The 23,378-nt window shown below is 31.3% G+C and overlaps 1 protein-coding gene across 1 annotated transcript in view; it reads left to right on the top strand.

Moving 5' to 3' along the window:
* The window catches only part of Smg5 (Smg5 nonsense mediated mRNA decay factor), a 126,174-nt gene that overhangs the window by 26,057 nt on the left and 76,739 nt on the right, over positions 1 to 23,378 (top strand). Inside the window, exons 5-8 of the mRNA XM_075371220.1 lie at positions 6,530 to 6,738; positions 19,081 to 19,383; positions 21,388 to 21,610; positions 21,724 to 21,957. Of these exons, the coding sequence (XP_075227335.1) occupies positions 6,530 to 6,738; positions 19,081 to 19,383; positions 21,388 to 21,610; positions 21,724 to 21,957 (969 nt within the window). The remainder of the gene's footprint in view (positions 1 to 6,529; positions 6,739 to 19,080; positions 19,384 to 21,387; positions 21,611 to 21,723; positions 21,958 to 23,378) is intronic.

Below are 23,378 nucleotides of genomic sequence, written 5' to 3'. Positions count from 1 at the left end.
GTATTCCTTTTAGATACCACAAACTGTAATTTTAAATTTATTCTCTTTATTTATACTAAACATAAATATTATACTGAAAAAAATTAACACATTTATTGATCTCGCTCATCTTAAAAATTAAATTCCCTTATAACTTCTCCCTTTACAAAAAATCAAATCTATTATAATTAACAAAGACAAATTTTCCCCATTTAACCTTTTCCCATCACAATGCTCCACGCTTCTTAGCGCTCCGCAAAAATATGTTGGTATCTGATTCCTTCCCTTCATAGTCTTATGCTACCCTCTTGTGAAAAAAATTTCAAAAAATTGCAGTATATTAACGAGATTTAACAGATTCTGACAAAAAAAAAAACCTTACAATTGGATATTTTTTATGCCTGTAACAACAAAAAAATTGAAACCGTACAAAAATTACAATAATTTAATTGCATAATTTTTTTTTGCGCATTTCTACCGCGTTTTTTATTAGCAAAATTTTTTTTTTTTTTTTATTTGTGTTTATGAAACATAGTTTGCTGATTTAAAAAAAAATACTTTCAAGAAAATCGGTTAAAAGTTGGGCAAAATATGATGAAAAACCCGTGTCATAAATCACAGATTAATTAGCATATCAGTTTCGAGAAATTGTTATAGTTATTTATTTTTTCTTAGCATTACATATAATGTTAAATTTATTTTAAAAATTATAAGACTTCCTAAGAGCATTTATTACGTGAAAAAATTTTTTTTACAACAGAGTATTGCTGTTACACGCCGAGGGGGGTACAATAGTGTTCATGAAACGCATAATAATTACCCCAGTAATTACAAGCTATTCGGTACAAACAACAGGTATTTTTTATGTTACTATGTATATAAAATCGTAATATATATTATATATATAATATATAAATAAGAAATTACGAGCGCGCACTAGTTTTTACACCAACACATAAAAAAATCGCTGTATAGGAGATTCCCCAAAAAAACAAAAGAACGAAATAGATGACAAATAATAAATAACCTAAACAATTAAATGAAGTAATAAACTTATAAATAAAAAGCACTTACCCCTAGTTGGTGATATTTTGGCGTGTGTGATATACGAGAAAGCATCCGTCTATACAGAGTGGTACCTCACAAGCCACACACCTCCAGACTGATCTTACCCGAATGCCGTTTGCCCAGCACACAACGCATTGTCTAAAACTGTTTGTTCCCTCACGTTTAGGAAAATGTCTTGCTTCACAACTTTCAAGACGTAACAATTCACGATTTCTTACATAAGATCCTCGTGCAGAAAATCCTGTAGGAGATGATGAAACAAGCCCTTTCAAAACCTCATTTCGAAACCATCTGAAGGATTGGTTCTTCTCCATCTTATTGACTGACTTGTAAGCCGTATAAGCATTGACAAGGAGCATATCAAAAATGTGGAAAAAAGTTTTTTCATCCATTTTGTCATGCGCCTATGTAAGTAATAGCTTGAAGACAGACGATCAGATAGATCAACAGCCCCCATGTAATTATTGTAATCTACAATCATTACAGGTCTAACGACATTTTCTGTACCGCGAATTGTTACACTGTATTTACCCTCTTCAGCAGGCCCATGAATAGAAGACAGAAGTGTTACCATTCGCTTGTCATTGAATAGAATACAAGATATTCCATCCAGTGTCGTACGACAGGCTAACCGGGTCTGGTCAAACCTAATTGTTTACGTCTGTTTCGTGTGAATTCAGCTGGCATTCCAGCACGATTGGATCGAGCTGTTCCACAAGCTAGAATTCCCACATCTTTCAGTCGTCTATATAATTGCAGGGATGAAAAAAAATTGTCCATATACAAATGATATCCACAATTTTCATAACCTGCAATTAGATTGATAACTGTACGTTCAGTAATCGTTTCGTTTACATTTAGTTCCTCTCGTTGTCTCCCGAGATATACACTCATATCGAATGTGTACCCAGAATTATCGCAAAGTCTGTAAACCTTTATCCCAAAGCGCTTTCATTTACTAGGTATATACTGCCGAAACAAGACTCTACCCTTGTAGGCGCATAAAACCTCATCAACTACGATTTGTTGTCGTGGATTACAGAGTTCACGAGATTTCTGACGTGCAATTTCAAATATTTCGCGCACTCTCCAGAGACGGTCATAGTTACCAGTTTGCATTTCTGATTCTGTTGGTGGATCCTGGTTAGTGAAGTGTAAATACTTCAAAATATGAAGAAAGACAGTTCTCGGTAATGTATTCCCAAACCAAGCGATATGGGAAACCTTGTCAGTTGACCAGTATTCTTGTAAAGTGTGTCTTACAGTATGACCCATTTCCAGGATGATTGCAAAGAAACGTTTCATCTGGTCAAGACTAACGTCACCTTGAATTCTGTCCTTAGGTAATGGTCTATCAGGTTTACGGCTTTGAAAATACAGATTAGTTTCTGATGTTACTTTTTCAAGGATAGCCCCAAGAAACAACATAAATACGGCAAACGGCGTCTGCCCATGAATATGGGGATCATGAATATATTCAGGCACATTCTGTAAATTCCTTCGACGCTTCTTAGGCCGACCTCTCTTATGAGGAGCGGATTTAGCCAAAAGGTCGGGATTCTTTACAAATGCATCTGGTTCCGGACCCGTAAAAGGCAAACTCATATTTACACCTATCAGTACAAACTAACCAGGGATTTCCAAGAACCGGCAGACGACCTTCCAACTCGTAACCTTTGTCATCTGTAACTGTTTCGTCATTTTGGGCCCGGTCAGTTGGATTTTCTTGTAACTCCGCCGTGTCAAGTTCCTCATCTTGGAGAGGAAAATCAACAGCTGGTTGCATTTCAACATCCAACTGCACTGGAGAACGATAATGGATTTCATGAAATATATTACCGTTTCCTTCAGCATGTGGATGTAGAACTGAACCGGCTACATTTATTTTTGTTCTGTATCAGTATCACTAATCGAATGACCTGGATCATCATCGTCGCTACTAAAATTCAGGAGATGCAGTTCCGAAAAATCGATACTCCTAATTTCAGTATTTTTGATGTCGTCCAAGCCCTCAAGGTCGTCACTGTCATTTTCGTCATAATCTGAAAGTCCTTCGTCAAGAGCAAAGCTAATCTGTTCGTCATTCATTGTCTCGATAAAAAAAAAAATTACGGCAAATAAAAAAAATCACAAATTTAAAAAAAACGCCCAATATGTGAAAAAAATAATGAAATAATATATTACCAACGGAACGCCGGTTTGCGATAGTAAGTTACTTACTGCAGTTCACTCGTACTCACTCACACAATAAAGTAACATATGTTAGTATAAATGAAAGAGATTCAGAAAACTACGTTTTATAAAAATCCCCACCACTTAAAAGGCTATTCAGATTGACAAAAAAACATTTTTACTGTATACTGTTATTCATTACGAATCTGTATGTGTTTGATTGATGCCGATATCTTTTGTCAGAAAAGATTTATTAGGCCTCAAATAAAAGTGACACATTTATGACCACAAATTCCTTTTTATTTTGTGTGTGCTGTATAACATAATTTAATATGTGTTTCAATACATCGTTATGTTGCTAATATAATTAGCTATTTTTGTAAATAATAAATAAATCCGTAACCCTCATAGCAATTATAATACACTAGTCACACACACACACAAGCACATTTCTGAGAAAAAAATGGTCATATTCTTTCTTATCCAAATAAAACATTTTACTTCGTATAACCATAGTTCAAATTGTATAATAAAACTGATTCCTTTGTGAATATAAAAAAAAATAACCGACTTAGATCCCACATAAAATGATTTTGTAACAGCGTTTTCAAACTGTCACCGCACAGAGCCATTTTACTGGCTTCCTGATCTGAAAAGGTTAATGAATTATTTCTAATCCAGAAACAGCTTCCCTTTTAAAAAAGCTTTGTCCTAAACTCTTCCCAATATAAGACACACTACCAAAAAATTATGCAAATCCTTGTCATCACTGCCACAGCACAGTAAAACAGTACTGGTGCTCTTTGTCTTATATATACCTAACGTGGAAAAGTGTTTTCTAAAGCCTGCTTGAAAATCTTCAAGTATCTTTATTAGCGTGGTCTCTTTTTCTTACAAACTATATTAAAAGAAATACCCCAACAATTTAAACTTCATTACATTATATTTTTCACTATTAATTCAATTGATGAATTAAGTTCTCTCAGCTTATACAAATATTCTATTAAAATTTAATAAGCATTCAACCAGGAATTCGTGCAGTGTATTTTTGAAGAATTCTACAGAAGTGAAATCTAGGCTTAGCACCCTCCCATTTTTGGCTTTATGGAGGGTAATTTGTAATCTTTCCACGACAAAAGATTTATTTTTCTTTATATAAATATGGCTCAGCATATTGAATATTGCAAATTCAATATGATTTCTGTGCAGTTTAACAAGATATTCTATTTACTCTGTAGCTGTCATTACCCCAGTTACATAAGTATCTTTCTTAATAAAATTTTTAATATAATAAATATTTCTTTACCTATTGTATTTCAAATATAATTTATGTTCCAATAAATCACTAATTTTATCCTTCTTAAGATAAGTAAAAAAAAAATATTTACAGATTTTCTGACAAAGTTTATCAAACCGTACATTTTTATACTTAAATTTCCACGAGAGAGGGTTATAATCTGAATAGTCTTTTTAATTTCACATGAATTAGTTTTTTCTTCAGAATTTATAGCTATTTGTAACTTATGGTGGTAGCTATTTTTACTTTGAATGTCTAACTTAATTTCAAGCAAAGAGAAAAGATGTGATCATTTCCTTTGTTCTATTCAAAAATCATCATAACTACAAACTCCATATGGACAGAGTAGATTTCATTATCCACTTTAAAATCTTGATATAGATAATCCACACAGAAAAACCATTTGTATTAATAAAAGCCTATTCCCCCATTAAATTTTGCTTTTTGCTATACTGTTTTAAATAAAATTAAAATCACTAAGTAATTAGTAACATCATTTGTCTTTACAAAATTATCTTGAGAACATCAATAATATTTTCTTACCCTTGACTATAACTAACATAATTTTTTGAATTTTTTTTTGTACTTGTCATTCTACTATTAAAAATCTCTGATTAACTTTTCCAATTACTATTAAGAAAAAATTGTACAAGATGTTCTAATAATCTATTCCTATTTTAATTTACAAACTTGTTTCAACTAAATTAAACTAAAAATTTTATAAACCTTACATACTTGATTAACCAAATTTAATACATAAACATGCCCTTCTGAGAGGATAGCCTCCACTGCATTGATGCCTTGCAAAAAAAATCCACTTATTAAATTACCTTCAAATTTATTTACAAATTATTAATTTCTATTTCTTCAGTAAAGTTTCAAATAAAACAAAGTTAATAAAACCATTTAATATGCTCCATAAAATTCATTAACCCAAATTATCCTTTCTGCCTTCAGATATTTAATGTCAAAATATTCAGTAATTCCTTTACAGGAATTCCTTTAATATTACTTTACTATAATTCCTTTACATACAATTCCTTTAATTGAACAGTGAAACAGTTCAATGCATTCATAATAATAATATTAATATATAATAATTAAAAATAAGTTGTTTTACACTTAAAAATAAGGTAATCAAAGATAGACAGGTAAATTTTTAAATAGAATATCAGCTACACACCTTAACTTACAGTACCTCTCACTTGTACTTCTTTCTTGAATCCAAAACTTCCCTTAAAAAATAAAATATTTTATACTTGTTCATATTCAACAAGTGACTTCAAATAGTTTCATCATATTGTATGCAAAGGATAGTCTCTTGTGGGAGAACAAGAGATTAAAGATTATTAATATTAGTGAATTCAGAGAGAGAAAAAATCATTACATGTGGAGTCTGCTGAGCTGACTGCTTCTGTAAGAAAATATAAAAATCATAGGAGTAGTTGCTCTAAAAATGTGCTCACAGCTTATTGCAGTAAATGGCGAGCATGCTAGCTATTCACTGCAATAAGATTGACATTCTATACTTGGCTGCTCATAAGTATGAAGAGAGGCTGCTTCTAGTGTTTCTTTGTAAGATCTAATTTACTTAATTTTATTTTTTTATTTACTTTATGTAATGTTGATTAGTTAATCTTTTCAAAACATTGTTTGGTGTTGTCTTTAAGACCAGTTTAACAGTTCATCTAGATAATTACAGATTGCATCATAACATTTCTAGAAAAAATTTCTAGAAAACTTTTCAATCTGTTATTCAGAAATTTAATTAAGTGCAGTTTTTCTATGCATGAGATTTCAATTTATGAAATTATTGCTTGCTTCTGTTTGACTATCTACATAAATGAATAAAAAAGATTTCTGAATGGAATGATTATTTCTTGTGAGTAAAATGAAGATAAATAAAACAAGTCTGTAAACTTACCCAGTTTATCGTTGAGTTGAAATGTTTTAACTTAGTATAATAAACTGATTAATATTTCATTTTAAACTTCTTTTATTGATTTAAAACAGGTAAAAGTAGTACTGCATCTGTAAACGGGAGAACAAAGGCTGTATCAGGTGCAGGTACTGGTGAATGTAATTCTGAAAGTAATAGCAATTTAGACTGGGCAGAAAATGTTGCTCATCGGTGTCTTATTTACTTAGGTGATCTTTGCAGATATCTGTTAGATTTGCAACCTGGATGGGATTTTGGACTACCAGCTCATTACTACACCCAGGTAAATAGATAATGATTTTAGCTTTCTTCTTTCTGATGTTTTCATGTTACCAGCATATTGAAATTATTTTTTTCTTTAAATATTCAAATGTAGGACCAAACCGGTTGTTGTTCAGTAAAATTTTTAATTTCTCTTATTTGTTTATTGAAAAAATTATTCACATTATTTAGAAATATTATTATATTAATGCAAGTACAAAAAAAAATCACAACTAAAATTTAAATGTAAAGTAATTATAGAGGTAACACAGGTTTGATGTAACTAATTCATACATCTTTTTTTTAAATGCATTGTACATTATGAATGATATTTCCCTGCGAAGACTATCTTTTGTAGGAAGTGAGTACCCCAAACTTTTCAAAACCATATTAAATAAGCAGAATGTAAACTTACTATTTTACCATTAGATTAATATTGGCAAAAAAAGTTTTTAAATGAAAAAAAGAAAAAATTGAATAAAAATCACAAGCTTCAGCTGTAAAATCTACAACTTGAAATATCATTATTGTATCTTATTTACGTACTTCCCCAAAAGAAGATTTGTGCATTTATAAGCTCTGAACTTGCTTACCATACGTTTACTTTAATATACTGATGTATATTGCACCAATTAAAACTTAAAAATCAATTTAATGATATTTTCGCTAAGAATTAATGACATTATCCTGTTCAGAATCAAAGAACCTTCTAAAAGCATTTTGTACCTGTTCAACCAAACTTATCTTGTGGTATCACTTGATAGAAAAGGAACATTTTTTATTTACATATTGGTTCATAATGGAGGTGGTAGATCCAGAGAGAGTCCTCTTAATTGAGGAGTAAGAATTTTGGAATCCTCCTGGTTGTATTTTTTTATAACAGAGTAAATTATTCCATGCCATCTTAGTGTTAGATGGTATACAGAAGTAATATTGTATAAATTATCATCTGAAAGTCAACACACTTAAGAATACAAACAGAATTGTATATGCAAATGATCATTCTGCAAGGTGTTCATATTGGATTTTTACTTTCAATAAACATTTGTCCTCCTTAGCAACCAATATTTTTATTAAAAAATTTATTAATATTTATTAAAAAATTAGGTTTTTGAACCTTTACAGTACAAAGGGCTATTTTTATAAATAAAAATGGCACTACCTATTAATTGGTAATGGCTCTAACCTTAGAACAGCAATTATATGTTATTTTTAAATATTTAGAATTAAATTATTTAGGTTATTATATTTTATCTAATATAGTGATTTTTTTTTTGGATTTTTTTATCTATAATGAAATTATTTTCCAAATTGACATTCCCTTACCTCTAGGTTACTGAAAAATAAACCTCCTCTTACATTTAATACCATATTTCTTCTGTACAAACAGTCTTTTATGATGAGGTTGGTTTTCTCTGTTCTACAAAATGAGAATCTGGAATCTTCTTTGCAACATGTACAGAAAGTTCATTTAATAGTATGCGCACTTCATGTGGCAGTGTCTTATAGATTACAATAATCCATCTGTTGCAATCACAGCTGCAATTAGAGAAGTCTTAAAATTAATATGAGGTTGCAAAAGGGTAGCTGGTTTTATCTGAAAAATGGTAAATACTGTAAATTATTAAATGACAGATGTTACCATTTTAATATAAAAATATAAAGATGACATGTATTGGTCCTTCATTAACATTTTATTTTATTTTCTGGATTATTTTGAAGAACTGGCGTAATTATAAATTTCTTTTGATATTGATAAATATTCCAAAGACTACTTGTCAAGGAGATTTTGACAGACATCTACTTCTGGATGAATGGAATCTTAATATTTATTTTCTGTTTTTTTCAAAGCCAATAGAAATGTTACTTTGATAAGTGTCATGTCTCTTTTGAAACAAAATATCAGGAGGTTGATCAGAAGCTTAAATTCATGTCTGTGTCTGTACAGTTATTTATAATATTACATGTGCTTTTTGCACTTTTCCAGTGTCATAATCATTTATATCTACATTTTCTGAATCGATTGAATTATTCCTTCCTAATAGTCACGTGGTTTGTTTTAATCATATTTTACTACTGTTGACTCGGTTATTTGTTTTCCATTCTCATTCACAAGTATTACACTTCAATCTGTACTCGCTACCATTGTTTTAGACTATACTATCATTTATCTTCATTTAGTTAGAAGTAAAAAAGAAAAAAGAAAAAGTGTATTCAATCAAAAACATAAATAAGAAGAATACATTGTAACATAAACATCACATGTAAACAAAAACACTGCTTGCTGTGGCATTGAATTTTATTTTTAATTGTTATAATATTGAAACTGCAGCTGCCATAATAAAAACAAGAAAAACAAATTATGTATGTTTTATCCCTCTGGAAACCAGAATAATTAAAATATTTTTATTTTCCAGTTAGTCTTGGAATTTAACTTTTTCACATTCTTCTAAATTATTAGTAAATATGCTGAGAAAAAAAATGTTTTAGACTGAGAATGCCAACTACTCACATTGTTCCATCTTTTTGACTAATATAATATGAAGGAGAATGTTAAAAATCAGACGGGTGGATAAAATGACAAATGAAGAGGTGTTGCGGCAAATTAATGAAGAAAGAAGCATTTGGAAAAATATAGTTAAAAGACTTATAAGCCACATATTAAGGCATCTTGGAATAATCGCTTTAATATTGGAGGGACATGTAGATGGGAAAAATTGTGCAGGTAGACAACATTTGGATTATGTAAAACAAATTGTTAGGGATTTAGGGTGTAGGGGGTAATTTACACAACAAAAACACAACTTCACTGATTGTGCTGTCAAAAATAATGTGTTGGCTGAACAGAGTTGAAACTTGTACTGAGCGTGTGGAAGGGATGGACAAACCGGTCTAGCACAGACCGTTAGACACAGCATTGCCAGATCGCTCGCAGTGTTACCAGCCTCATTACTTTTCTCACACACCTCATACTACATTTAGTATAAACTACTGAGTGGTGGAATCTTTTTTAAGTTGAGCACCTGCACTTTAATTAGAATGTGTTTGCATAAAAAAAAATTGTATGATTGATAAAAAAAGTATAATTTTGAAATTTTTGAGTATGATATATTTAGATAATATACGTACTCTAAATTATTTAGTTCCTTACTGTTCAGAAATTTTTAATTGGATAAATAGTTGATGAATTTTTGGTTTTTCCAGTTTTTCTTTTTTAACCAAGAAGTAATGAAACCAGTGTGTAATAAATGATTTATTTCGTAACTAATTAAGAAGTAATAGAATGTAGATAATCTGGAGTCATTGATGATGAGCTCTTTTATTCATAAGTATTACATACTGGTCATAATTGAAATTAATGACTTAATATTTATGAGGATTGGCTAATAAATTTTGCACATTACCGTGCTGCATGGTGACAGGTCACCATAGGCACCAGAAGGTCAAGTTGGGCGTGGCAGCACATGAGAGCTAAAATCCCCCTTTAAAAACCTGCAATAATGCATTGAAATCAGTTTACTGGTTTGTTTTCAGTAGCAGTTAAAATGGAGTTGATTACAGCCAATATGTCAACATGATTAAAACAGCACGCAGTGATGGAATTTTTAACAGCAGAAAATGTGAATCCTACAAATATTTTTCATCGTTAAAAGTGATTTACAGTAGTGAAACTGTTGACAGGACTGCTGTGAATAGGTGGGCGTTAAAATTTTGTGAATGTGAACCTGGTAAAGTGACAATTGACAGTGTACCTCACAGCAGACGACCAGTTTCTGTGACTAAAAACATTGAAAGGAGGTGGATGATTTGCTTCAAGGTGATCGACGAATCGCCCAGTAATTCATCGCTATTCAGTTAGGCATATCTAAAGAATGAGTAGACCATATCATTGACCAATTGGTTACCATAAAATTTGTATATGATGTGTACCATGCAAACTCTGTTGGCTCTCCACAAGCTGAAGTTTGAGCTTATTCTGCATCTGCCGTACTTGCTGGATTTGGCTCCATGCGACTTCCACTTTTTCCTTCATCTGAAGAGGGATCTGAAAGGTAATCATTACACCACTGACAATGAGGTAGTGGAAGCACTTGGATACGAGTAAGATCACTCAGAATTTTTCAGTGACGGAATGCAAAAAATTGTCACACAGGAAAAAGAGTATCAGGATAACAGGGATTATATTGAAAAATAAATAATGTATTTTGTAGCTAAGATACTGAACTTTTCTTCATTTTTTATTTCATTTCAATATTTCTTTTCATTCCTTTGCTACACATATATGTGCAAAATTTATGGCCGAACCTCATATATAAATGGATTTATAATGATACTACTTTTAATTACATAGATTGATGTTTATAGTTTTGTGTACAATTTAAAATAGTATATTCACAAGATTTTTTTTTAAGTTTGAGAAATATTGCTTATACTGACAGGATATTGCTTATTACACAAAAAATAGACCATATACAATCAAATTTATATACGAGAGGTTTTCTCCAAAGTAAAAACTGTTTCATTGTAAAACAATTTATTCTGCAAACTTCATAAATATTTTTTATTTCTCTTAAACTTCTTATCTTATACTACCTCTCTGTATAATCGCCACATAAATTAAGACATTTATCATAGCAATACATCAGCTTCAATATACCCCTGTATATTCTACTGCTACCAGTCCATTTAGCCACTGATTAACAGCATTTTTAAGTTCGTCATCTGCAAATTTTTTATCACACAAAAATTCTTTAAATTTCCCAAACAAATGGTAATCAGGAGTTATGTCTGGACTATATTTTTATTTTTTATTTTTTTTTTGTGGGTGATTGTAAATTTCCCATCCTAATGTTCTCAGTAAATCACATGTCGGACTTGCATTATCATGCATTAGGACAACGTCGTCGGTCAGCTGCCCACATCACCGATTTTGAATGGTGTGCCATAACTTACGTAGAGTTTTGCAGTAGGCTTCTGCATTTATAGTCATTCCACGTGGCATGAAATCAATCAGTAGTATGCCAAACTGATCCCAGAACTGTGGCCTTCAGTTTGCATCCAAATAGCTTTGGCTTGACCTTTGTTGGTGGTTGGTGATTGAGGATGACCCCATTCACTTGACTGCCGTTTTCTCTCTGCCGTGTAGTATGAATTCCATGTTTCATTGCTGGTAACAATTGAATTAAGGAACTCATCACCTTTTTCTGTGTAGCACATCAAAAATTCCAAAGCCGATCCCATTTGGATTTTTTTGTGACGTTCCGTTAAGACCTGTGGCACCTAACGTGCACAAACCTTTCTGAAGCCGAGATGGTCATGAACAATGCAACTGATAACAGATCTTGAAACATCAGGAAAAAGAAGGGTCAGTTCAGAAATCATTGAGCAACAATCTTTTCTGATTTCATCATTGACGTGTTTCAACAAGTCCTTGGTGATTATCGAGGGCCTCCCTAAACGTTCATCATGCACATTAATTCTGTTATTTCAAAACTTTTCATACCATTTTCAAACATTTCTTTCATTCATTACACTGTGACCATACACAGCAACCAACTGCCTATGAATCTTAGACGGCTTAATGATATGATGGTTTAAAAAACATATGACTTCACGAATTTCAAAATCGGCGGCAACATTAATTTTCCTATTCATTTTGTAATGTAATAACTTACACATAATCAAAGTTACTACAACATGACACCTTACAGACAACAATGCAGTATGTACATTACTAGCGTGGCCATGAACGACACAGGTTCACGAGCCGTAATGAGAGAGATTTCCCTCCTATTTAGCTAAAAAAAAGTAGGCTTTTATTTTTTTCTCTTTCAAAAAGTTAATATTTTATAGAATTATTGTTTACCAACTAATTGTTTATGTTAATCTTATCACTATTTACATAGATTTAAAAATGGACTAAATTTACCCAGAATTACAGAATGAATTGAAAAATTCATAATTTTTTTTTTTACCCTGGAAGTTCTCTACCCTTATAAGATGTGCTACTTTATATATTAGAATTCCTTAAATGGTCAAGCTTTATTTTTATAGGTTATGTTTGTTAAAGTGTTTGTAATAAATTTAATTCTTGTCCTATAATTATAAAAAAATGTGCTTACTCTCAACAAGTGGTAAAATATTGAAATATTTTCATCAGTAAATAATAAACTGTAGAAAAAGTTTAGAAATAATCTTAAGAAATTAAAAAGAAAAATATTAACAATATAAAAACCCTGAAAAAAATGATTGGATTTGAATCAGAATAAAGCTTGTAGAAAATAATTCATTTTTTTTTTATTTATTACAAGTAAGCCTATGTATTTCTTAAAAAATATATGCATATGTATTCAGTTCCATGTAAAACTAAATTTTTTTATAACATTCTTTGTTTGTGTGGATCAAGCTTAACTACAGGCTTTGAGAGCCATTCTCCTTGTAGCTTCACAAAGTTCTTGGAAGTCCTTTTTTGAATCATTACACTTTGATTTCTTCCTGTCTGATATTTTCCAGAAACTAGCAGTACCCCTGGAATCTTCTGGAATTTCCTTCATAGTCAACTATTCTCCAACCAGCTGTTTACAATTTTTACATTGTGTAGATATCTTGGTATTGTATTATTTTCCTTATTGTGTTATTCAAAATGAAAGGATTTAAAATTATTTTATCAGTGATACCTTCTTTTAATGCTAGAGTATCAGCTTTCATGAATGTAGATATATAGCATCATATCAGTGGTGTTGATTCTCCCATGTATATGATGTACTAGGAATTTAATATTTTGTTAGACTACTGTTGCTATTTTTCTATGAGTGGTAGTCAATAAGTTTCTATCTTGCAAGAAGTGAACTTGTTACTAATAGGACACATACTTTTGGAGCTGTTTTCTCTAAATAGTAGTAATAACTCTTTGATTTGAATTTTATTTTTATCTGTGATGGTGGATATTTTATATTTCTTCTTACTGTCAAAAAGAAATTATTGATAAAAAGATAGTACTTCTTACTTACCCCAATTTCACAGGTCCACAATGTAGACATGATTTTTAAATTGTTCTTTATCTTAATTAGATTATGAACCATTGTTAATCCCTGCTAATATGTTTATTTGGGTGATATTTAGCAGGGAGTAATGGCAACTCGCTACTTAAAAGGGTCTCATCTCTTTTCTGAGATATTTATGTTATATACAATGCTCCCAGAAAATTTTTGCTTGAACAAGTGGTTGGTTTCTAACCCTGGAGTTATAATGAGGATAGCAAGCACTTTTTGGATAAACTAAATCAAAACGTATGTTTGAACTGGTGGTACATTGAACCAAAGTGAAGTTCATGACATATGGATTATCCATTATGTAGCTAATGTTTCCTTTCTATTAAGCTATTTTTATGATTAATTCATCACATGTTAATTTGTTTAAACATTGTGCCTGAATTATGGTTATGTATATTAATTATGACATTTGTCAATAATAAGATAAACACCATAAAAATCATTTTGCCTTCTTTTACAAAACAAGGTACTATTTTTTAGTGGAACACAGAAAATATGTTCAAGAGACTTCTGGTATGTTTTAAAATTAATTTTGAACAAATGTGTTAGTCTCCGTCACTCAATTGAAAGAATGCTTTGGAAAATAAATTAAAATAATGGATTTTAATTTAGATTCACTAATTATGCTATTTAATAAAAATTTGTTATCAAATTCATTATCTAAATATTCTCTTGCAGTGTGTGAATCACATAAAGAACTTTGCTTTGTCCCTGAGCATTCTAGGTTTTAGAATATAAATTAAGTAAATATTATATTCTGATCAGTATATAATAATTAATAGACCAATCAAATCAGTAATGGGTAGGTATGTTATCTATGGATTAAAAAGTCTCTTTCGTCATGTCGGAAGGCGGAGGTAGATTTCACCGGTGCTAAGTAGGGAATAAAAAAGATTTGTACCTTAAAGTAAGAAAAACTTCAAATTTACTCAATACAACAATGGTTGCATGTGAAAAAAAGTTTCACATACAACAAGCATATTTAGCATACAACAAACCCCCCATCTTCTTACAATTCCAGCAGTATTTCGGTCATCCCTTGTCATAAGGGTTGGTCATATCAAAAATTTTAGGTAATGTTTAGAGGACTAGCGACCACTTTAAACCAATGATTATCGAATCATCGGTTTCCCTCCCTTAAAAAATCATAGGTTTTCCTCCCGTAATAGGAAGAGTATCGACTGTTACTGTTAAGGGAAATATGATTTTTTTTATCTTCAAAACCCCATTTTTTCCACCTGCTGGGTCAATATCTGGGTGATATCCAAAAAACTTTACTCTGATAAGTTTTAGGCCCTTATCCAAAGAATAGTAGGAACTTTAAACAAATTCAATATTTTACTTAATAGGAAAGTTATAGCGATTTTTTTTTTTTTTTTTTTTTTTTTTTTTTTTTTTTTTTTTTTTTTTTCTTTTTTTTTTTTTTCCCAAAAAAGTCCTCTCCCATTTCCATCCCCATGGTCCGACTTTGCCCATTATTGAATTCAACCAAGATTTTGGGTCGTTATATTTTATGTATCAATTTGAAAGTGATTGGCGGAAAATTACGGCAGTTATCGTGTTCACAAGAAAGTGAAATATATTTTATATATATATATAGCTTTTACCCGCGGCTTCGCTCACGGTGAACCTTTAAACAAAATACGTGAGCAACTATGTCATGTCAATCAGTGGCCTTTTGCCCGGGCTCTTTAGTTACATCCTGCCATGAAGGATTACAGGTAAAAGTTACAAAGAGGTCAGGCCTGCCTTAAGTTCGTACATAAGCGGAAGTGTCTTGAGTGTCTTCATGCAGATAACGGGGACTGTTCACAAAAGTAGAAGGCAGAATAACCATCTTGCATATGTCATTAGGTCTAATATTTCTATCTGCGCTAATCACATCTTGTAGATGAATGTAATTTTCAGCCTGTAATTTCGTCTGGTTTATAGAAATGTAACGAAGGCGTTCACTCTCTACTTTAATGTACATATCTACCAAGAATTGATGAAATTGCCTTGACCGCGAAAGGAGATTGCAGTCGTGCTCTCGAAGCATCATGTGATAACGCATAAAAATTCATGCAGGAAACTTTTTTATTGGGAACTGGCTGTCTTGTTGTTGGATTAATGACTGGAATATTGAAATGATATCCTGGCTCACCTTTACTGAAAATTAACGGGTACTGCAAAGCATCATAAAATTTATGAGTATCGGCTACGTGTTTCAGTGTATTAGCATGTGCCTGTAACACTATGTCTCATGGAGAGCATGGGTCACCAGTAACCAAAACAGCAATTTCATTGATCATCGGCGCATTATAATGCCTCTCATGTTCGCCATGTGGAGTCCGATCAGCATGAGTGACCACTATGTAATTATCTGGAGGCCAGTTTTCTATTGTACTTTTAAAGGTATTTACCAACAAATTGTGGCTGTGTAACATTCATTGAATCTTCAATACTATATCTCTTTTGACTCCTTCAATATACTGACAATGATGGTTTACTTCATCATTTTCTTCATCACCCATAAAATAGTCCTGCAAAAATTTATGCTGTTCATTATCTGCTGGAAGAAGTGATCCATCCAATTTGATGATATATCTGTCCTTGTACAGTAAAAGTTGGTGAAAATCCGGGCATTCTTATCACTTATCACTTCATCTACTCCAAAGGATGTCATTTGGAAGCTAGAGTTATACTTTCCGATTTTACTTAAAAATTGCTTCGACTCATCTGTAACACTTAAATATAGAGTTTTCAAAGGCTCCTCTGGTTCACCAAGTAAAGGAAGGGAAACTTTACCACTGGAACAGCACATTCCAGCAGTTTCATCTTTCCATTTCAAAGCATCGCAATGCTGACATTTTCTATTCATTGAGCCGAATACCAATTAAAGAATGCTTATGGTATTCAAGTGAAGGATCATATTGAAATCCAGAATTATTAAATACAAGACCAATTGTTACACATGAAATTTCGATGGCATGCGATTTACATTTCTGCGTGAACTGCATTTCTCACCTGCGATTGTTCTGGAGTTCTTATAGCTACCTGCTATTCAGCTTGTCTTTCTAAATGAATTTGTGTTTGAATTGGCGTTTCAGCTGCTCAAGGTAGCTTGGTCATTTAACCTTTCTTGTCTGTTAGAAGTTGTTTCACCAGCCCTCAAAGCACATTGTCGCCTCGCATGTTGTTGTTTTAATTCTTCATGAGCGGAAGATTCTTGAGTTTGAGCAACTTTTGCCACCCGGGCCTGTGATGAATCCCTGGACAGATTAGATTTGCACTTCTGAGGCATTTTAGAAAAAAAAACAGAGTAAAAACTGAAAATAGCGTTAGAAGTAAAACAATAAACAGGCACCTAACCTCAAAAACTGGAAAAGTTTTAGTATTGCTTAGAAGTGACAGAAGAATAGCAATAAATATAGAAGGATTCAAAACAGCAGAAGCACTATACTCAATTGAATAGTGACTTGACAGTCGGTATTACAGTGTTGGATTGGCACTTGATTTTATTTACTTACTGGAATGCCAGATGGCGTAGAATTAGGTCAAATTTTTTGTCGGATGATCATACCTACCAATATAAATTTTTTTACCTTCCTGAAAAAATTTTTTTTTTTTTTTTTTTTTTTTTTTTTTAACTAAAGAGTGCCCTATGTTCTTCGCAATACCTTTGAGAATATGTGTACGAAGTATAATATTAGTAAGGATATATATCTAAACTTTTGAGCTGACGGTGGTTTTGGGGTCTGGGGGGATGTGAAATGCGAAGATATGTTGAAATTTTCCGGATGTCGAATCATGGTACCCATTACAATAGGTAGGTTTCTTTTGAAATTTACCTAAAAAGAACTGTTTCAGGATTTACCTGGAACGATCGAGGGAAATTGGACCAAAATATTGATCAAATCATATAAAATACAGAATTAAGTGTAAAATAAAAATGAAGTGGTAAAAATCCATAAAACTGTTAACAAAAAAATAAAGAAAGAATTTAAAAGTCATTAATGAAAATTACATTATGGTGTTAGAAATAAATGAATATTAACTAATTAAGACAGAAAAGCTCTTTTAAAAATCTGATGTGGACTTCCTTATACGCCTATTTAATTACATTACTCATTTTTTTTTTAAATTAACAGTACATTAAATTTTATTTCATTAATAACTTCTGATATTTTTTTCTTTTTTTTTGTTATTATTGAATTATTATTTATTGTAAAAAATTTTACAATTAGAGGTTTGTAATTATTGATTTATTAATAATATATTTAAAATAAAAAATATAAAATCAATATATTTAAATTAAAAAAAAAGTGATGAAGTCTGATTTGAACTGATGTGCCTTCCCCTGAGATCCAAATATTTCATTAACATTTTATTTGGCTATAACTCTGTAACCAATGAAAATAAATACCATTTAAGATATATTGTTGAAAAGCTCTCAACGAGGGCTTATTACGCAGTTAAGATAAAGTCCAAAATCCAATTTTTGGGGATTTTGGTTTTTTTTTTGGACACTTTGTTCAGTCTATTGCAATCAAAAGGGAAGGTAACTAAAAGGGGGGTGTAACTAAATGTTACACCAGTTCTTAATCCAAAATTTCAACATTCTATGGCTAATAATTTTTGAGTTACGTGAGATACATACAGACGTCATGCCAAAACTAATCAAAATGGATGAAGGGATGGTCATAATGGATATTTCCATTGAAATCTGGAAATCGAAATTTGTACAGTTTGCACAAAACTGGAAATAAAAATTATCTTCTCGTCAACACAATCATGTTTTTTTTTTTTTGTTGATTTTTGAATAATAATAAAGCATAATATCAGTGTCTACTAGATTTTTAAACAAGTAATTTCAGTTTAAAGAGCAGAATGATATATCACTATCATAAACATTTTACACAGTTGTCTTCATAGTGATATATAATGACAGAACGTATTTACTCTGAATTCAAAAGAATTTATTAAGTGGAGTGGTTTTTGTTTATTTCTGGGTGGAAGTGTGTTTCCACAGCAGTGAGCTAGAGTACAGTATACCAGACTTGCTTCATTGCCAGTTATCGAGTGTATTTTATGCTAATATTTATTTTCCAAAGAATGTGAAATAATCTGTTATTTTATGTTTTATATTACAATATTCATATGTTACATATTAAAAATGTGTTTGAAGTTTAAACATTATGATTGTGTTCAGGGTTCGTGCTCCTTGTTTTTCAATTCTTATGACCATTTTTAATTTTATAACCATACACATTTCAATTTTACAATAATTCTATAGTTCACCAAATATATGTAGTTATTGTGATTCTTTCCAGGCTTTGATGTTAAAACCTGAAGCTGGTATGCCATTTAATCAGTTAGGTACATTGGCTGGAACCCAGAATTATTCTTTGGATGCTGTTTACCATTATATGCGATGTATGTGTTGCCCTCATACTTTTGAAGGTGCAGAAGGTAATCTGTTGCATGCACTAGACAAAACAGCACGCTGGTTGGAAGGTGGAGGAAGAGCTGGTATTGTTGAATCAGCTGCTCCAGTTAGTCGTTTAATTGCTCGGCTTTTATACTTAACACGTGTTTGGTTTTGTAGTAAAACATCGCTCGTGCCTCTTCATAAGGTTAGTATGTTAGATTTATTGTAAACATAAAAAGACCTAAGATAATGTGCAAGAATTATTTCTTAATGGCACAACTTTATTCAGTGTGACAAAAACACTGGGTAGTTTTTAAAATAGAATCAATTTGTTAATTTTTAAATAAACAACTTTCTATCTCACAATTTCAGTCTACATTATATTCTATTTTTTTCATACAGAATACGGCAGCATGATTTGCTGATTTGAAAGGTCAATAAAAACAAAGATGTGTTATAGGTATCATTGTAATTATTTTTTCACCATATGCTACTACATTGGAAATTTACACTGTTTTGAAATTGTATCCAACAAGTGGCACTCCCCCATTGGTGATACACCATAATTCAAAAGTGTTGGTCGACTCTTTCCAGCATAGCAAGGGATATGTTTGCTGTTGCTCAGTGAATATTCTCCTTCAGTTCAGCAAGGGTCCTTTAGATACCTCCATAAAAAATAGTCCACATAAAAAATAATCATCGAGTGAGCGCACCAGCCAGTGAAGATAGCCCCTCTGAGATCATGCACACAGGGAAGTTTTCTCGCAAAACATGCATTGCAGTTCGTACTGTGTGTGTCATGGCTTCATCCTGCTGAAACCACACATCCCCAACATCCATTTTGTCAAGCCTTTGTAAAAAAAAAAAAAAGAAAAGGGTAGCTGCATGCTTGCATGCCAAGTGTAGAGGAAATCACAAAAAAGACTGCCTTACCGCCTCAATGTTTTGGGGTGGTCTCCAATCACAATTAAGTTGATGCTGTTCTTGACAACTCTTCACTTCATTCATTCCAGGGTTATTTATGGATTGCTAAATCCTGAATGATTTTTGTTGAACATTTGAAAACAAGCACTACGTGATGCTTATTTGAACATGTACTACAGATTCTCAAATGAGGTGACTACCAAATATTGATAAACAAAATCAATAAAATTATTCTCAGTGACTGGAAATTAGAAGCTTGTTACACCCCATAATAAAGGATTAGTTGAAACAATAGAGAAGAAACAGAACTTGCTCCTTAGGAGACAAAATCCACTGCATCTTCAGAAGAAGTTATAATTATGATATTTAGAGACATACTGTGCAAAATTTGTACTAAAAAAGAAAGGCATATGTGCTTTCGACTTTAAGGGTGAATTGTGGAAAAGCAACCTATCTTGCTGAGAAGAAGCCCTCTTTAATCACAACAATATCTGGTAGTATATAGGTAATAAATCTTAGGGCTACCTCAGATCTATGGTTCCAGTGGCCAAATTCATAAACAAGTTTAGATTGTTGTAGCAAGTATCTTAAATTGTTATCCCTTACTTACTTCCTTCTATTTCTAAATTTCAGAAAATGACTTGAAAGGAAGAATATTTTCATTGTATATGAAATTACTATTTTGCAGATTTTGACTTCATTTTACAGGAACGTGTAGATATTACAGTAGTGATGGGCAAAATGTATCAAGTTAAAAAATAAAGAAGTTGATCATTTAATTTTATTTTTATTTTGTTTCTTGTGAGAAGGAAAATGCATCAGCATAAATTTTGCTTACTTAAGATTAAAAGAAAAACTGGAAATATTTCTGTACAAACAAAATGTATTTTTGGTTAAATTTTCTTTCATAAGTAAATTTTTATACAAATATTTTTAATAAAATGAAATAGATAAATTAGATCAGATTAATATTATTTGTCTATATAACCAAAACATTTATCTTAAGTGCATTTCGTATATATCTGTTGAGTTATTAAAATGAAGCATCAAATTTTGTAATTTAAAGTAAGACATCTTAGTAAAATGTGTATTCCTAGTGAACACCATCAATGGAGATGTGTTTTGCATTTTCGTGCTACCTTGATGTTTAAGGTTTCGTAATGAATAAAGTGAATATTATTATTTTTTTTTTTTTTTATTAGCTGTGCTTGTAATCACAATTTTTACCTATAAAATTTCTGAGTTGCTGCATTCCTACTAATGTATTTTAATTTGTTCTTTCCAGGTGTGTGATGAATTGTTGATAGATTTGCCTAAGTGTTTCTTAGATGTGGATGCAGCAAATGTTACAAATAATACTACTCAACATCAGCAGGAGATAGATGATCTAGAGGTTATTGTACAAAACAGATCACATTTAAATGAGCAGCCAAATTTTTTAACTGAGGATATGATTTTTAAAATTTTTATAATTCTGTTAATGTGTATGCATCACTTGGAAAAGAAAGGTATATAAAGTTCATATACATATCTATAACAGAAAAAAAAAACAGTAGGATAGTACTACTTAAGCTATTATACTTAATAATATGTATATGATGGGTATTTTGTTCTGTTGCAGGCAGTGAAGAGTTCATGAGAGTAATAGCCCTCCAGCTTGCTGTTATATCACAACTTCTACAGCAAGCCTTACAACAATTAGAAAAAGTGTTACCACCACCCAAAGTACCATCACCTCCAGTACCTCTGTTAGATGCTAATAATGTAAATGCCAATGGCTTGTCTAGGAGAAGACGTAGAAGAAGAAGAAGACGGCGACGAGGTAGTTCTGAAGGATCTTCAGATTTGAGTGAAGGTACTTCTTACCCGATATTACTTTTCATATTAACTGTCTAATTAAGATGTTTTACTTTATTTAAAAGCACAGTTTCAAGGTATATATAGAGTGAAGGGTTGTCTTGAAGCTTATATATACATATATAGTTACGAGTAGTGGACATTATACTGTTACTGTGTAAATTCATTTCACCTGTTATTATACAGTGGTGTATAGCATGCTCCACACAAGATGACATTTGTGCTTAAATTATTTAATCTCAAAAAAAAAAGATTGAGGATTGTGCTGTTATTTCTGTCCAAGACTTAAATAACTTTTATATATTTCATCCTTAATAAGTTTTCTGCTTCACAGTTATTATTATAAGCATCCTCATTCATTGAGTCTTTTTTTCTAGTTAAGATAAATTTGTATTCTATATAAATAAGCATATATAAAATTGTCAATGTACCTCATCTTCACTTATAGCAGACCTAATTTTAAAAGCCTATGTAAAATTATAAACAATATAATTAATAGGAAATCAAAATTGTAATATTTCTGTTGTTGCTGTACTTATTGTATTATTGTGAGATGTTAAAAATGTAAAATATAATTGAGGAAAATGTATACTATACTAATCAACAAATATCACAAACATAATTATGAAAAAGATTTAACCCACAATTAATTTTTTTTTTTTTTTTTTTTTTTTAATTAAGAAAAAATTCACAATTATTGGCTTACCATATTTTTTCCAGATCACTGTTATTGTTATTCCCATCTTTGGCTTTAAAAAAACTCTTATGTTTGCTGAAGCAATAGCATTAATATCACCCCTATGATTAGCTGTTTTCACATGGTCTTCAGTATCACCTTTTCCTTTATATAGAAAATAATCACCTTTTCCTTATACAGAAAATTGCCCACTACAAAGTGTGCAATAAATACATTCATTGTTACTGTCATTATATAATTTCAAAAATTTGTAATCTTGTTGCAGATTAACATTTAACACACATTTTCTTTTCCCCATTGCTTAACAATGAGACAAAAAACAGATAGAGATAAAATTATCAAAATGTGTAGATTAATTACTTCACATGAAAACAACATAAACACATTGTCCCTGTTGTGTTACTAAATCACTAAGTAAAACGTTGTGGCGAGACCAGTAGCCATGCCTCTGTCAAAATCAACATCAGCGCTTACTCCAAGGTCAGCTGAGAGATGGACAGCCGTAAGAAAATGTTTAAAAACACGATGTCGAACATGTAGGTCTAAAATTAAAAAAATCCTTGCCAGTCATAAAATTCTCAAACTCCGGACAGCACTAAAAAACCAGGACTGCCCGGGCTTATCCCAGATGTATGGTAAGCCTATATGTTGAGAAATATCAAATTTCTTAATTAAAATTAAAAAAATTCGCTGAAAAACTGTATGTAGAAGCCATATAATAA

The sequence above is a fragment of the Lycorma delicatula genome, chromosome 1 (assembly GCF_047948215.1).
Source record: "Lycorma delicatula isolate Av1 chromosome 1, ASM4794821v1, whole genome shotgun sequence".
Lineage (NCBI taxonomy): Eukaryota > Metazoa > Arthropoda > Insecta > Hemiptera > Fulgoridae > Lycorma > Lycorma delicatula.
This window is presented reverse-complemented; position numbering and strand designations above follow the sequence as displayed.